Consider the following 17,379-nt stretch of genomic DNA (forward strand, 5'->3'; position numbering starts at 1 on the left):
TGCACCAAAGAAGCAGTTTGTTGTTAAGAAGGAATCTTGTTTCCATCATATTTGGTGGACAATTTGAGTTTAATTCTCACGGTAGCGACCTACTATCTTTCCTTTTCCTGAAATTGCTGAAGTCAGATAACAACGGTCAGTGTGCTAGTGCTACGGCGGAAGCTGCTGATGACATGACAATCTGACTAGCTAGTCAGTGTGTAAGATCTGTTTGCACTCCGGCAGTCAATTCACTGTTTTTGGGAATAGTATGTCAGTTTTACAAGGTTTCTTTGTAAATAAAAGATCATAAAAGGGAAAATAAATTAAGCCGTAGTCCCGCGGTTTTATTTCGGTACAAAGTCGTAACATTTTCGTAACGCCGAAATTTTACACCGAAGAGCCGACGGGCGCCGAAGCATCACTTGATGCATGCAAACCACAAATGTTATCGTTCGTTGTGTTTATGCTTTCAGTGGTGCCAGGGCTGTATTATATGGTTTGCGGCGCCTTTATGATAAGGAAGACGAATGATCGGTGAATTAATCGTAACTAAAAATGCCGGGAAAACTACGAAGGAATGAGTACGACCTGGTTGAAGAAGCTTATGACAGCAAGTCTCCCGTACACAACGAGGATGCCTTCGAACATGGGATTGTCTTCAGAGTTAAGGTACCACCGATACATGAAGCCAGCTTGTGCATTTTGCCTTTTGTCCCACCAAATAGCTAATTTAAAATGTGTTGTTTAGTGCGATCAGTTAAGGGTATCGTTTGTGCTGGAGGCTTCACGGAATCACTTTTCCGTTAGTTTTTGAGTGGTACGTTGTGATTAGGCTAATTGTGTTTTATTTTCAGTGTTCGTGACGAACAGATGTTTATGTTTTAAAGCTGCGAGGAAGGTGTGAATTATACATATTTGCCTTCTTTTATTCTCTCTTAACAGTATATTGGGACGAAGGAAATTCAGAAACCAAGCAGCCGAGCTGAAATTGTCTCTTCAATGCGACGAATACGGGTACTGTGGGAAAATATCTTGACTAAACTAAACAGAGAGTCATTCCAGAACTTGTTAATAATTCTTTGCTAATGTATTCCTGATATATTGTATTCGTTTAGCTTTATCGCAAGTTGTTGTCTCAAGGCGACTTAATTTATAATGCAGAATCAAGCAACTTGTTGTTATTTCGAATTACGCTTACTATAAGCTTAAATTGAACCTTGCAAGAACGAGCAGTCACTCCTGTAGCCTTAGAAATTATCACTTCAAATAAAGCCCTTGACATATGTTCTCAGAGTTCTGACGTTCGTAAACACTCTTGGTAACGATGCTTTCATGCAATTATGCAAAGTTATGAATTCCGGTTTTTCTAAACGTAATTTGTCAAACAATCATCCCGACAATGAATTATTTTCATTGGCTAAATAGGACTATTAATTAAACATTTTAATTTTAAAGTCGACCTTCTTTCACAAACAGAATATTATGCCTCCGATAGATAGCCTCGGGTCATTTCTATCTGCAGGGGTCTGTAGGCTAAATTATATAACACACTATATATAGCTAGTTTTTGTGCAAAATAGTTTGTAACAAGCGTGTTAGTCCAAATACGTTGTAGGTCTTGTAAGTGAGAATAACATTTTAAAGTTGGAGTCCTCGAGTAGTTTTGATGCTCTGTTTTCAAGTTTCAACTGAATTTTGTTATCACTGAACCATATCAAATCCCAGCTGTATCTAGCGATTCTTTTTCACGTAAGACGTGATGCTCTCAATGGGTCCTTGTACAGGTATCTGTACGGGTTGACTACTTGTAAATTCGAGACCTCAGGAGCTAGCTAGATTTAAGTCTATAAGTCTATAATATTTGACTGTGAGACTGAGACTAAGTTAGCCTTAAAAAAACTGAGACACCAAGATGGCTTACAAGTGAATAAAATAGAGACTATGAGATCTGTGAAATTTGATTACCATTCTGTGAAATGCCTGTTTTTGGAAGGACCATTTTGCCTGACCCTTACTGTTTGTTAACCGCTATTTCAGAATTAAGTTCTTTTCTCCTGAAGTGGCTGGAACAAAGTAAATTTAATGAGTGATGGTTTCTTAGAGGAACTTAAAGTAAAAAAAAAGTGATTGAATTCCTCACCTTTCCCAGCTTGGCTGTCATTTGGTAGAATTGGAAGTTAGAAGTACATGGCTAAAGAATTGTGTTATCCATTGTAACTTTCAAAAGTTGATTCAAAGAATGAAAACCACACTTGGATAATTTAATATGAACGGTCCATGTTCCATGTTCCATGTTCCACAGCTTCAAGGCTCCCTACCCAAAATTGTAAATATCCTAAGATTCCTTTGTCTGGTAATTCCCATAAAAGACTTGATCTTACGAAGTCAAACAAAACAAAATGTAGAAGCTTGGCCAAATCCTTGGAAATCCAAAACTCTGAAATCCAAAATCTTACCATGTAAGAATTTTAATATATTGAATTTGACCTATTGCTTACAGCAGGTGATGTGGTCAAGTTGTTTAGGATACAATGTATCTGCACAGTTCTTTTCAAATTTTCCATCCTGGCACTAACTGGATTTGTTCTTGGTACAACTATGCACCCCTCTGATCAGTTCATCGGCTATGCAGTGGGGCTGTTGATAAATTTATGTTTAATTTGCACCCTTTTTATGACATCCACTACATATACATGTACATAAAGTCAACTATGAACTTTTTATTTTACATTCTACCAATTTAAGTGAAGTGCAGTTCTTGCACAAAGTATACTGGACATTTCACTGTTGAATTGTAGTAATTAAAAGGAATTTACCGATCAAATTATCAAAATGTTAGTTGTAAGTGTTTTCTGTTTTTGTGTACATGTGTAGGGGATTTCCTACAAAATTTTACTCAGTAATATAGGCAGTCATGACCAAAACTGAAAGCTCATCGGTATACTTGTCTTATCTCTGCATATTTATTTCCATGCCCATTTAAAGGAAAGAAGTACATGCAGACAGAAACAGATTAAGGCCAATATAATTTTTCAATATTTTATTTAATTGCAGTATGAACACAAAGTTTATGGAACCAAGAAAACACGGACAGAATTATCAGTGTCTGTGAGTGGAATAAAGGTTGTTCACAAGGAAGATGTGAAGCGTGGCTGGATCACACACCATGTAATTTTCTTTTTCAGTTAGTTATGCATGTGCAGTGATTGTGTGTACTAATGGCATGGCTAACAAGCTGCATTTCATGTAGTTTGCTTAGTGCCAACCTTGCATGTAGACAAATAGACCATTTTACAGTTTTCTCTTTAGTGACCTGGCCTTTGAATGGCGGCGAGGCTGCAGGTGACCTTGTTTTGATAAATTAAGACCTTACTGCTTTTGTTGACGTGTAAATCAAGTTGTTCTTATGCTAACTAGTTTGCATTTAAATGAGAAAAGCAAAGAGGTCTGTATCAAAGCAAGGTCACCACCAGGCTCGCTTGCATTCACAGGCCAGGTAACTAAGCACACAACTGTAAAATGGCAGATTGTCTGAATGGGTATTTCAACTACATTGAGGCAGCAAGGTAGCTGAGAGATTCAGGATACATGTATGTTACAATGTTTCTCCAGAGATTAACAGCTATTCCCAATGACTTGCAACTGCATGTATTTATGAAGATTACATATAATTTCCTAAGGTCATTCAAACATTCAAACAATTTTCTGATCATTTCAGAAGAAGAAGATTTCTAAAGACATCCAAAGATTTATGATTAGTTACTAGCGATAGGCTACTACAGTGTACTTTAATTTCTGATTTGATATTTACAGTAATGTGTATTCAATCTATGTACTGCAGAGTATATGATACAAAGAAGGTCTTGATTTCCTACCCAGTACTTACATGTAATAGAAAATGCAAAGCAGTTATTATCACAAGAAATCAAATACTTTACCTTTGATAACTTTGTTTCAGAAAAAGAAAGACTTTGTGGAAACAGAAGTTATGCATTATCCTATAAACAGGTGACTTAAAATAATCATATTGCGTGTGGTTTATTTTAACCCTTTTTAATTGTCATCACTCACTCACTCATCCTCTTTACTCCTGTGAGTGGAGCATAAGGCTACACAGCAACAACTTCCATCTATCATGGTCTTTCACTTCCTGTTTTACCTCATTCCAGCTTGTCCAGCCCAGATCTTTTCGCTCAGTCTCGACAGTTCTCCTCCACGTGATCGCCTTCTCTCACCTTCTGGGGTTTTTACCACCATCCCCATTCCTTTTAATCCACAGAAATTTAATTGGCAGCCTTTTATCCATTTGAAAGAATTAGAGCTCATGTAGAAGAATTGAGAAGTATCCATAATGGGTGTATTTGTGTCATGATGTCGTCACTTTGGCAGGTTCCAGAAAATATCCCTACCCACCCTAAAGAGTGTTGTTGGAAATTCCAAGGGGGAGCGTATCAAAAGCCAAAATTTGTAAAGGAAAGTATGATCAAAAACTGGAATTTCCAGAGAGATTAGAGATTCAAACAAAAAACCCCTCTGTGGTGGGGTAGTGTGTGTGTGTGTGGGGGGGGGGGGGAGGGGAAAGAGGGGTATGAATATTTTCTGGCATACTGACAAACCCATGAGCCACAGTGAGTCTCTCTGCCTTTCAAGGACGCAGCCAATACTGCGGCCGTGATGGCTTAATGCTGCAAGCATGGCATGTGTGCATGCAATGGATAATATCCAACGCCTACTGCTAGTTGTAACCATCACGTTAAGACTTCAGCAGTAAGCAGCTGAGATGTTGTGTTCTCCAACCAAGTTTGAACCCCCCACCCCTTGTTATTATGATTGTTCTCTATTACAGCATGAATAAATGGCAGTAATGATGTTATCACTCCTTGATAGTCCAGACTTGAGTGATTGTATATTGATTTTATTATGAACAATTTTATTTTGTTGCATTCTAGAATCTTTTATGTGTCACACGACTCTCAGGATTTGCAGATCTTTAGTTTTATTTCCAAAGATGATGACATTTTTAAATGTAGTGTATTCAAAGCAAGTAATAAGGTACAGTTAATCCATCAAGCAAGCAAGTTTTTTTTGAATATTCCTTATGGTTCTAGAATTTATCAGAGTTGTCACCAGCAGTGAATTTTGTTTACCTAGATTATCAATTAAAATGCTTCATAGATAAGAACAGGAAATTAGAATTTTCAGAGATGTATTCTTTCAATGTACAGATTGAACTACTTTCACTACACCCTTAGAGAAATTTGTGGCAACTAAGTAATTAAATAATCACTTACTCAGTTTTTTTTGTGACCTGTGAGCCTTGGATGGAAATTAAAGTCCCATAGCAGTAACTGTGTACTTAATTAATTTACCGGTAATTTGTAAATCTGTGTTACTTAGTCTTATTATATGGCTAGCGCCATGAGCGGGCAAGATGAACCAAATCCTGCACTGTGATTGGCTACCTGAGCAGGCAAGATGACGATATCTTGTCTGCTTGGGACTACCCACCATGTCCCACAAGAAAAATTTCCCTGAAAGCCATACAATAAATCCTTTATTGACCAAGCTTGTTTGGTCAAGATGGCTGGAACTTGGCCAAAATCCAGCCATCGTGACCTCACATTTAGTCAATAATCCATTTATCATGGTAAATCAAAAATTGTAAATTACATTTTCTGAGAAGGTGGCCAGCCAGTGTAAAGCTTATTGCAAATTTGCCTTATTTAATTGTACAGTCATATGGATTGCAGTGGTGCATGCAGATTGACTTTTTAGATCATTTACAGGTTATAGGTAGTCAGACTATTGTTTCATCTTTTCATCACTTCAACCAGGAAATGCACTAAAAAAACTTGCCTTCTCCTTCAGTCTTCTCCTATGCCCTGTTAATATGTGATTTTAAGAGTGTTGTCTTGAGGTGAAACATTTATAACTTGAAAGCAATTGAACCTGCAAAACGTATGATTATGTCTTATTTAGGCAGATGCTGTACATATTGTAAGGACGGTTGGTCAAGCTTTTGAGGTGTGTCATAAGAGAACTTTAAGCCAAACGGAGGAAGATAATAACGTGAAGACTGAACAAAACACTCAAGGTAAATAAGAACAAACAAATAAGCCAAAGAATTTCATTTTTTATGTGTGGTTGGAATCATTTTATTTGTTTACAAGGAAAGAAAACCAAGCTGAGAAATGTTGTAGATTATGTAAATCAAGAGACTTGGTCTCGAAAAAATGCAGAATACAGAATTATTTGTTGAGTAAAGAAAATGAAGTTTTTGAGGCAAAAGTGATCTTCAATCTTCTCATTGCCTCTGAGAGAAACAACACTGGCATTGGTCTGTGGTCACAGGCTATAAATCTGAAATTTGTTTAGTACACAACCAGGTAACTACATGTAGGTAGATTCTTCATCAAATATACATGTAAACCTTGCTGGACAAACTATTTCCAGACCATGGCAATAATGAGTGTAAATTGCTAAAGAGATGATGTACAAATTAGTCAGTTCACTTCACTTTTAATTTGAATCAAATATCAGTCTTAATAAAACCTATGCAAATCATTGTATTTTTGCTTACAATGTCTAGAAGTTGATGGAGCAAAAACTGATGCACCCATGGAGACAGAAGTGATAAAACCTGCTGGTGGGCAGGTATTTAAACTGATGGGAAAATATAGCTAATTAAAGTGGTACTATGATGAAAATTGCATGTCTCCTATCTAAGCCATTTTAAAACATAAACAAGTAGTCTGTATGAGAAGAAAAATGCTGTTTACTATTTTCAAATGTCTCTTTTCGTTCCTGAGATATTCAAGTTTTTAAAATATGCAAATTAGCCAAATGATCACGTCATACACTCAACCAAATTTTGATCAAATATGATGAAGAAAGGTATCTCAGCCAATTTGTATCAGAAATGTTTGTTTCTTTGCAATAAGACTCTACTAAATGTGCTCCACAATTATATGAGCTTAACAGTTTTGTTACCATGGCAGCACACTGGGTTCCAGGCCTCCCCAATATTAAAGGCTTTTCTGGCCACCTTTGGCGATCCATTTCGATATTTGCTAATGGTGTGTCATATGCACGATCCAGCAAGCATATAAATATGTTAGCTTGAGTTCGTGGCTTCGTTTAATGTTTTTCAAGCTGAAAATCACTGGCATATTAAGATCAAGTGGGTGGGGACTGGAAAAGAGTGAGTTGCCATGGGAACAGAATTTTTTTTATAGCTGTAGGTGTGTTTCCTGTAGAACTATTAGCCTACCAAGTTTCAATGGATTTTGCTGCAAATTGCTCTATTTATATACTTAATATAATATTGGGTCGAGTGTACATGTATGACGTCATCATTCATCTCATTTGCATGTTTTACACATTTTTCAAACTTAAATATTTCCGGAATTAATGCAGATATTTGAAAACGGTAAATGGTGTTTTTGTTCTTTCAGGGAATTCTATGTGATACATTTAAAAAATCAAGGGGTAAAAATTTGATCATAGTACCACTGTAAAATAATTTGAGGATTTGATTTGATTGTAAGTTTGATTGTAAATCAAACATAGTAAGTGTAAGCCTGATTACTCCAAAAATCTTTTGTCTGTATTTGATTTGAGTGAAAAAAATGGTTTATTCACACTTTCAGTGAGTGTGCTGTTTGTTGATTTCCTTTGTAAGTTAATAATTGTACATGGTGTATTTGATAATGTTAATAAATAAATGTGGTTTAATTTGTTCCTACTGTAGACAAATTTCTCGTCAGATGTTACAGGTATATGGACCAGTAAGGACGGCCAGCCTGATGCTGATCCTGGCATTGCACCCTTAACAATTCAACAGTTATGTCAAATTTATCAACAACAGCTAGACCATCAACGACAAGAGACACAGGCAGCCCAGGCACAGATTAAGCTTTTAACACAGCAGCTTGATAGTGAGGCTGCTGCAAGGCAGCTTCTACAGGTGTAGTAACACATTTGCTGCTCTCTGTTCTTTTAAATCAGTGTCCTAGTTAACACAAGCCAGAATTTTTCTGCTATTATAATTATAATTGAAGGCTTTCGTGCAAAAAGGGCATATATAGCATCTTGGGCCGATTTTTATTTTTTGCAGGATCGAGCTAATTTTTGGCAGACTGACTTGTTTTGACATGAAAAGCATCGTTGCATAATTGAAAGGCCGCGTACAAGAACGTCCCCTAGACTTTTTGGCCATTTTGAAAGTGTTCAAAAATAGCTGAATTTTGGCATGTAGGCTTCGTTGTACCTGAGAAACATTGCTCTGGATTTTTTTTGGCTGGGGCGCTCTTCGTTCTCAAGAAATAACGTATGCAAAAAGCTCAGTTTTCCAAGCAGCATCTTTTGGAGATCTTTTGTTGAACAAAAAACAAAAGAAACCTTATTATTTTGTTGAACAGCAAACAGGCAGACTGTTTATAGTGTATTCCACTGCATCTTAGCTGCCTTAAAGTCAAAGGAAAATAGTATATAGAGCGGAAATCTGGGAACAGATTGTTTACATCGGTTATTGTGACGTAAACACAACACGTGAATCGATCGAGCGGCAAACGAAACACCATCGAACGAAAAAGAGATGTGCTGCATTAGAGCTCTGTCAACTAATATCTTAAGCATAGTGTTAAAGTACCTTGTGTGCCTGCCTGGTGGTTGAGAGGCATCATAAAGCCTCGATAAACCCGTAAGTCATCAGCACGTTTTAAAGAATCAAAATGTGTTCTGAAACTTCGAAGGTAGCTGATATACCGTAATCGTATTATCAGCGTTCGAAGTCAGATTGAGCCAGGCAGCAAAGTCCAAGAGCAGTTCTTGCCCAAGAAAAATACCCTCTCGTGAGTTGTGGCCCATTTGCCAAGCGTTGCTAGTGTCAAAGTTTGGAAAGCGAGAACTGGTTTTTGACTGATAAAATTTCTCTTGTATCAACCGCCATGTTTTCCCGCGCACGAGGTGTAAAGACCCTTCCCGGCATGCATTGCGATCACGTTCTGCTCGCGTTTCTCGAACTGGTAACTAGATTGTTTCGTACGTTGCGCAGACGGGTTAATTTGTTAATCTGTTAGGTGGTGCGTGACATAAAGCTATGATCACGTTTGTCGAAAAATATGTATTTATCTCGTGATTTTTAGCCATTTAAGACATTGCTGTATTTAGAAAAGTGCTTATTTGATGTTTATTTGTTCAGTGCAGATAATCATTGTCCCAGATAACCAAAGTAAGTTCCAGATGTTAACACTATTTTCCAGCCGCCATATTTTACCTATTTAAACCTGAAATCAACATTTTTGAGCTTATACGTTGCGTGAAATTGACATTTTGCTGTTTTCCAAGTGAAATCAACATCCTTTCCGTCACGCATTACGTGAAATCAACATTTTTACCTGTTTAGACCTGAAATTAACAATTTTTAGCTTATAAGTTGCGTGAAATTAACATTTTGCTGTTTTCTAAGTGAAATCAACATCCTTGCCGTCATGCGTCAACGTGAAATCAGCATTTTTACCTATTTAGACCTGAAATCAACATTTTTGAGCTTATACGCAGCGTGAAATCAACATTTTGCTGTTTCCTAAGTGAAATCAACATCCTTGCCGTCACGCGTTAATGTAAAATCAGCATTTTTACCTGTTTAGACCTGAAATTAACAATTTTTAGCTTATAAGTTGCGTGAAATTAACATTTTGCTGTTTTCTAAGTGAAATCAACATCCTTGCCGTCACGCGTTAACGTGAAATCAGCATTTTTACCTATTTAGACCTGAGATTGACAATTTTTAGCTTATAAGTTGCGTGAAATTAACAGTTTGCTGTTTTCTAAGTGAAATCAACATCCTTGCCGTCATGCATCAACGTGAAATCAGCATTTTTACCTATTTAGACCTGAAATCAACATTTTTGAGCTTATACGCAGCGTGAAATCAACATTTTGCTGTTTCCTAAGTGAAATCAACATCCTTGCCGTCACGCGTTAACGTAAAATCAGCATTTTTACCTGTTTAGACCTGAAATTAACAATTTTTAGCTTATAAGTTGCGTGAAATTAACATTTTGCTGTTTTCTAAGTGAAATCAACATCCTTGCCGTCACGCGTTAACGTGAAATCAGCATTTTTACCTATTTAGACCTGAGATTGACAGTTTTTAGCTTATAAGTTGCGTGAAATTAACAGTTTGCTGTTTTCTAAGTGAAATCAACATCCTTGCCGTCACGCGTTAACGTGAAATCAGCATTTTTACCTATTTAGACCTGAGATCGACAATTTTTAGCTTATAAGTTGCGTGAAATTAACATTTTGCTGTTTTCTAAGTGAAATCAACATCCTTGCCATCACGCGTTAACATGAAATCAGCATTTTTACCTATTTAGACCTGAAATCAACATTTTTGAGCTTATACGCAGCGTGAAATCAACATTTTGCTGTCTCCTAAGTGAAATCAACATCCTTGCCATCACGCGTTAACATGAAATCAGCATTTTTACCTATTTAGACCTGAAATCAACATTTTTGAGCTTATACGCAGCGTGAAATCAACATTTTGCTGTTTCCTAAGTGAAATCAACATCCTTGCCATCACGCGTTAACGTAAAATCAGCATTTTTACCTGTTTAGACCTGAAATTAACAATTTTTAGCTTATAAGTTGCGTGAAATTAACATTTTGCTGTTTTCTAAGTGAAATCAACATCCTTGCCGTCATGCGTCAACGTGAAATCAGCATTTTTACCTATTTAGACCTGAAATCAACATTTTTGAGCTTATACGCAGCGTGAAATCAACATTTTGCTGTTTCCTAAGTGAAATCAACATCCTTGCCGTCACGCGTTAACGTAAAATCAGCATTTTTACCTGTTTAGACCTGAAATTAACAATTTTTAGCTTATAAGTTGCGTGAAATTAACATTTTGCTGTTTTCTAAGTGAAATCAACATCCTTGCCGTCACGCGTTAACGTGAAATCAGCATTTTTACCTATTTAGACCTGAGATTGACAGTTTTTAGCTTATAAGTTGCGTGAAATTAACAGTTTGCTGTTTTCTAAGTGAAATCAACATCCTTGCCGTCACGCGTTAACGTGAAATCAGCATTTTTACCTATTTAGACCTGAGATCGACAATTTTTAGCTTATAAGTTGCATGAAATTAACATTTTGCTGTTTTCTAAGTGAAATCAACATCCTTGCCATCACGCGTTAACATGAAATCAGCATTTTTACCTATTTAGACCTGAAATCAACATTTTTGAGCTTATACGCAGCGTGAAATCAACATTTTGCTGTCTCCTAAGTGAAATCAACATCCTTGCCATCACGCGTTAACATGAAATCAGCATTTTTACCTATTTAGACCTGAAATCAACATTTTTGAGCTTATACGCAGCGTGAAATCAACATTTTGCTGTTTCCTAAGTGAAATCAACATCCTTGCCATCACGCGTTAACATGAAATCAGCATTTTTACCTATTTAGACCTGAAATCAACATTTTTGAGCTTATATGCAGCGTGAAATCAACATTTTGCTGTCTCCTAAGTGAAATCAACATCCTTGCCATCACGCGTTAACATGAAATCAGCATTTTTACCTATTTAGACCTGAAATCAACATTTTTGAGCTTATACGCAGCGTGAAATCAACATTTTGCTGTCTCCTAAGTGAAATCAACATCCTTGCCATCACGCGTTAACGTAAAATCAGCATTTTTACCTGTTTAGACCTGAAATTAACAATTTTTAGCTTATAAGTTGCGTGAAATTAACATTTTGCTGTTTTCTAAGTGAAATCAACATCCTTGCCATCACGCGTTAACATGAAATCAGCATTTTTACCTATTTAGACCTGAAATCAACATTTTTGAGCTTATACGCAGCGTGAAATCAACATTTTGCTGTTTCCTAAGTGAAATCAACATCCTTGCCATCACGCGTTAACGTAAAATCGGCATTTTTACCTGTTTAGACCTGAAATTAACAATTTTTAGCTTATAAGTTGCGTGAAATTAACATTTTGCTGTTTTCTAAGTGAAATCAACATCCTTGCCACCACGCGTTAACGTGAAATCAGCATTTTTACCTATTTAGACCTGAAATCGACATTTTTGAGCTTTTACGTTGCGTAAAATTGACATTTTGCTGCTTTCTAAGAGAAATCAACATCCTTGCCGTCGGGCGTTAACATGAGTCAACATTTTAAGCACTTTTGACCTGAAATCAACAAATTTGAGCTTATTATAAGCTGTGTGAAATTGACATTTTGCTGGTTTCTAAGTAAAATCAAAGTCCTTGCGGTCGCGGCAGGCCGATCCTTTGTTATAATAAACCGAGGCGAGACTTCGACTTATAACAAAGGCTTGGCTTGGCTATTATAACAAACGATCTGCTCTGTTTATCATAACAAAGGCCCGGCTTCGTTTATTTGAAGGACTCGGCGGGAAAAGGGCGTCAGGTATTTTAATCAAAGGTGAACTTTGTCGAAAACGCTCCAAATTTCGCATGCAGTTTCGTTCAGGTATGTTAAGCAATGTCCCGTAGTTTTCGCGCTAAAGTTTGCTTCGTTCTCGAGATATTGCGTATGCAATAACCACTCGGTTTTTCCAACCTGTGTGCCTTTTTTGCATACGTTATTTCTCGAGAACGAAAAGCAACCCAGCGAAAAAAACTTCAGAGCAATGTTTCTCAGGTGAAACGAAGCCCACATGCCAAAATGCAGCTAGTTTTAAGCACTTTCAAAAATGGCCGAAAAATCTAGGGGACGTTCTTGCACGCGGCCTTTCAATTGTTTTTGTTCAATGATTTGCGCTTCATTTTTGAGAAATAATGTATGCAAAAAAACTCAGTTGTCTGAGCAGCATCTTTTGGAGCAAATCCTTTGAAGGTGGATTTTGACGCGGTGCAAACTTAAACGGTTACTTTTAGCAGCTTTGACAGCACGTTTTTTTTTTTTAAAATAGATGTTTTGATTTTTGAAAGAAGTAGAGAAATAGACCGAAAAAAAAAATCGACCAACCTCACATCGAACTGGTGTCACGACAAAACAAACTCGAATCCGGCCAGTTCAGCGCCTTATTCGCTTTCGCTAACAAAGCAGCAGTAAGAGAATAGCGTAATTATATGACTAATAAAACTAGTGGCAAATGCCACGCTTTGGTGACTTCATCGTTTAGCAAAACAAAAGGTTTCTTTTGTTTTTCGCTCAACACAAGATACCCTTGGAAAACTGAGTATTTTGCATACGTTATTTCTTGAAAACGAAGTGCAAATCAACTAAAGCAATTACACAATGATGCTTTACATTGTCAAAACAAGTCAGTCTGCCAAAAATTAGCTTGAAGCTTAATAAATTGGAATTTCCAGAGGGGTGGGGGATCTTAGAAAAAGTCCCTTCCTTGGGGGATGCATATATTTTCTGGAATTACATATTTGGTATTAAAATAGAGAGTTGTTTCGAGAACTTGGAGAGATCATCACAGTAAAGAATCTCTTTAATTGTAATCTTGACATTTCTGCTGGTACAGTAGATGTTGTTGGTAATTTCTTGACATTTTTCTGGTCTATGTGGTATTAATTAGCTTGGGATTTTGTTTTCAGAGTCAATTAGATCAAGTGCTTAAGCAAAATAAAGACTTGATAGCAACAATAACACAACTGGTTGATCAAGTTCAGACTATGCAGAACCAAATGCGTGGTCATGTTGATTCTGGTGTTAGCCTTAGCCTTGACATGGATGGAAAGATGCACTCACAAGCATCCTTATTTGTGGGTTCATCTCCCATCAAGGACAGCAACACATCAGGAGCGGCTGTATCAAAGCGCCAGCTTCTTGGTGAACCGGTATTCCCCACAATCCCTCCTCCTGCTGTTACCCCAAGCCCAGTGATGTCTCATCGAAGTGAAATGGAAGCTCTAGACGGCAGCATTTCTTCATTGCAGTCAAGCAGTAAAGTTGCAAGTGCAGAATCATTTCTCCGCAATGGTGCAGTAGCTGAAAGCAGTCCACTTCCTACCCTTGTTGACTTGAGTGCCTCTGATCTTGAAATGGTTGAACCAAGGCATGAGCCATTCCCTCAACAGTTTCTTCAGTTTGTGTTTGACAATTCTTCAAACTCTGAACCTGGAAGAGGTACTTCAGCCAGTAATGGAAGTTTAACACAATTCAGTGGAGTTAATAGTCGAGCTAATACATCTTTGCCTCAAAACAACAGTGTGAAATCACCAGTTTTAAATGGCAACTCTTAACATAATATTTTCTAGTCTCCTAGACTGAGTATTATTAACTTAACTCATTAACCAAGAGTGAGGTCTTAATGGAAAAATGTCAAACCAAACCTTGCCATATTGACTGAGTGATAACCAGGTCAATATGGCAATACCAAGGTTTGAGATTTTCCCATAAAGACCGAATGTTGGAGGTTAATAAGTTGTTTGTTGCATGGCTTTTTGCTTTTTCTTCACAGGCATAGGTGGCCTGTGGGAATTATGGGAGAATAATGCCCTAGAGTTAGCCAAATTATCAGAGTGTGTGTTATATTGGTAACAAACACAGGCCATATAATAAACGTTGAATTGTTTTCACACACCATGTCATACACTTCAGGCCACTGTGTTCAAGTTTTGTTTTTCTATACCATGTTAACTTTATAAAAACGAAAAAACAAAATCTTGGTTGTCATGGTCTGTTGGAAAGCCATGAAAAACTCACTTCATTTCCATTCTTATATATTACAGGAGCACTATTATGAGCATGGCTTTCAAAAGTCAAAATTCAGAAGACAATGTTTGCATCGAGGGACCTTATTAATAATCTAGTTTTGTTTAAGTACATCAATGGTCTAAAAGGGGTGTTATCATGATTTACGCATGTATTGATGGCTTCAATCTCACATTAATTGAGAACCTATGGCAGATCAATGCTTTCAAATTCAAAAGTCATTTGTTTACACTCCATTCAAAAACTCTTGTTAATATTTTCACTTTGGTGTTCTAGGTGCTTTTGTGTATGGACAAAACTAATTGGTGACACTCAACCAAAAATGAAGCAAAATCATTGTGATAGTGCCCCATTTGAGGGAGCTCACAAGAGAAAAACTAGGGAACTTGATAATTTTAAAATTTTTCTACCGTGGTAGCAAAAATATTTAGGCAAGGTCAATGTTAATAGGAATCCAATTTTTATGCACTAATTTTGTATTAATATTTTTCAATTGATTGTACATAACACCTGCAGAATCATTGCAGTGTATAGAATATATATATAATTGCTAAAAAGTTTTGCTAGTATATCCATCATTTTTATTTTTAAGGTCTGAATAAGTTCTATTTGTACAGCTTACAAAATGATGCAATCCAGTTTTTATCAATCTTTTTACATCTAGGAAGCATGTTTCTCACAAATTTGTTGGAACATTATGAGTACTGAATATGTAGTGCATATATAGGTGGGTAGACACTATTTTCCCTTGAATTATACTTTTTACATGTTTTCACCACAAATGTTGATCATTCAGTGATACTTTACATTACTGATGTGCTTCAATACCCTTTAACTCCAAGATTCATTTAGCATAAGAATTTGTGGTTGAAACAGAACTATCTTGACTGGCTGATCAAATGAAAGCTTTACAATTTTTCCAGGGCTAAGTTAATTCAAGAGGTTTGTTTGTTTGTTTACACTAGAAGGTCAAGGGTTGGGTTAAATACACTTTTTTACCACATGATGTACATTCAAGAAGTACACAGCCATTCATGTTTTTGCAAACATTCACTCCCTTTATTGTTAGATATTAAAATCTAGCAGCCTAGCAGTCATTTCCTTTCTTAGAATACCAGAGGTGTTTGGAAACATGGGGCTCGAGATTCAGTAAACAAAAAGAAAATGGTGCAGGGCGGGCTTTGAGCATTTATGTACCTTTCACACTCTTCAAATGGAAACAGTTGCTAGGCAGGCTGCTGCTTTGTTAATTCCATAAAATATACAACTTGACAATGATTGCAAAAGTAATTCAATTTTTAGTTTACTCAACATATTCAGACATTTGTCACAGGTTTCTCAACACTTTTATCGCAATATCTTACAATAAGTTGGAAAAAATTTATAGCAAAGCTAGTCCTTAAATTTTAACTTTTAAAACTATTTTCTACTAAAAAGAGAAAAAAAAAAGAAAAATTGGATTGTGCTGTAATCTTTCAGGTAAGAATATTGAAATAGTGCTATTAAGCTTTGTTAGGGCCTCCACAGACTAAACACTAAGTTGTCAATAACTATTTGTTATCAACAACTAAATTATTGAAAAGTAAAAAAAAAAAAGGTAGTGTGTGGGAGGAGTTGTCGACAACTAAACACTAGATTTTTAGCTATGGACAATTAAGCGGTTTCCCTTTTCAAGAAAGGAATCTGCTTTAGTTGCTGACATCTACATTGTGAAATTTTCCCATGTGTGGGAATCATTGGTTTAGTAGTTGACAACTATCAAAACTGCATTGTCAGTGGTTTTTTGATGCGTATTGTGTTTTCAGCATGCCTAGTGAACATTAGTTTCCATGGTCTCACTGACCCGACTTAGACATTGACAACTAAAACCATAATCTGTGAAATGTTCACATAGGACACAAATGATAACATTTAGTTCACCTTCACCTAACTTCTTGTGCCAGAGTGGCGCACAAGGCCTCAGATGACAAATAGTTGCTGACAACTAAGTGTCTAGTCTGTGGAAACCCTTAGTATTTAATTGGATCATCTGCTGGTGCCAAGTTTGATCACACAATTTAATATATACATTTTTTGACACAACTTTAGCTTGTGAAATTCCAGCGAGAGGGTATTGATTTTAGACAGTAGCTTACTCAATTTGTGTGGTGCCAAAAAATATTCATACCTACCCTGGCGTGGAAGGTCATTGGAAATTGAGGTGTGGAGTGGTCTCCAAACCTTAAATTTTTTAAAGGAAAGGGTGAAGCATAACTGGAATTTCTGGAGGGGTGGGGAGGGTTCAAAAATTGTCCATGAGGAGGGCATGGATATATTTTGGAACAACACATTGTAATTTTTGGATGGCTAATCAAGAGCACTGCATAATATAACATAAATGAAAATAAACACCAATGGAGACTGCCTGTATTTGTGTTTATGTAGCATTTGGTGTGGTGTCAACTACTATCACTGTTAAGCTGAATAGTTTATTTTCAGGAAACCAGATTTCTTGCTTAGGGTGCCTTTGGGGTGATCTGGATCAGGATCAGTGATCCAAGAGCACTCGAATCATAGTTCATCAAAGGAACTGATGAATCCATGACCAGAGTGGATTCTTCGGTTCCTTTGATGCGCCATGATCTGAGTGATCTTGGATCACTGATCCTGATCCAGATCACCCCAAAGAAATGCACCCTTAG

General features: G+C 36.7%; 1 protein-coding gene across 1 annotated transcript; it reads left to right on the forward strand.

Moving 5' to 3' along the window:
- The first annotated feature begins 278 nt into the window (after positions 1 to 278).
- Positions 279 to 17,221, forward strand: LOC145489730 (carboxyl-terminal PDZ ligand of neuronal nitric oxide synthase protein-like). The gene is made up of 9 exons (XM_081468767.1): positions 279 to 651; positions 925 to 996; positions 3,037 to 3,150; positions 3,941 to 3,990; positions 4,932 to 5,034; positions 5,962 to 6,076; positions 6,572 to 6,636; positions 7,733 to 7,948; positions 13,579 to 17,221. The coding sequence occupies exons 1-9, from the start codon at positions 538 to 540 to the stop codon at positions 14,224 to 14,226; spliced, it is 1,497 nt and encodes a 498-aa protein (XP_081324893.1). The 5' UTR covers positions 279 to 537; the 3' UTR covers positions 14,227 to 17,221.
- The last annotated feature ends 158 nt before the right edge of the window (positions 17,222 to 17,379 follow it).

This window comes from Orbicella franksi, chromosome 1, assembly GCF_964199315.1.
Source record: "Orbicella franksi chromosome 1, jaOrbFran1.1, whole genome shotgun sequence".
Lineage (NCBI taxonomy): Eukaryota > Metazoa > Cnidaria > Anthozoa > Scleractinia > Merulinidae > Orbicella > Orbicella franksi.

Coding starts and splice junctions, on each gene's coding strand:
- LOC145489730 (XM_081468767.1), top strand. CDS start 538: ATGCCGGGAAAACTACGAAGGAATGAGTACGACCTGGTTGAAGAAGCT. Junction 3,151..3,940: donor GTGGCTGGATCACACACCAT/GTAATTTTCTTT, acceptor ACTTTGTTTCAG/AAAAAGAAAGACTTTGTGGA. Junction 6,077..6,571: donor GACTGAACAAAACACTCAAG/GTAAATAAGAAC, acceptor TACAATGTCTAG/AAGTTGATGGAGCAAAAACT.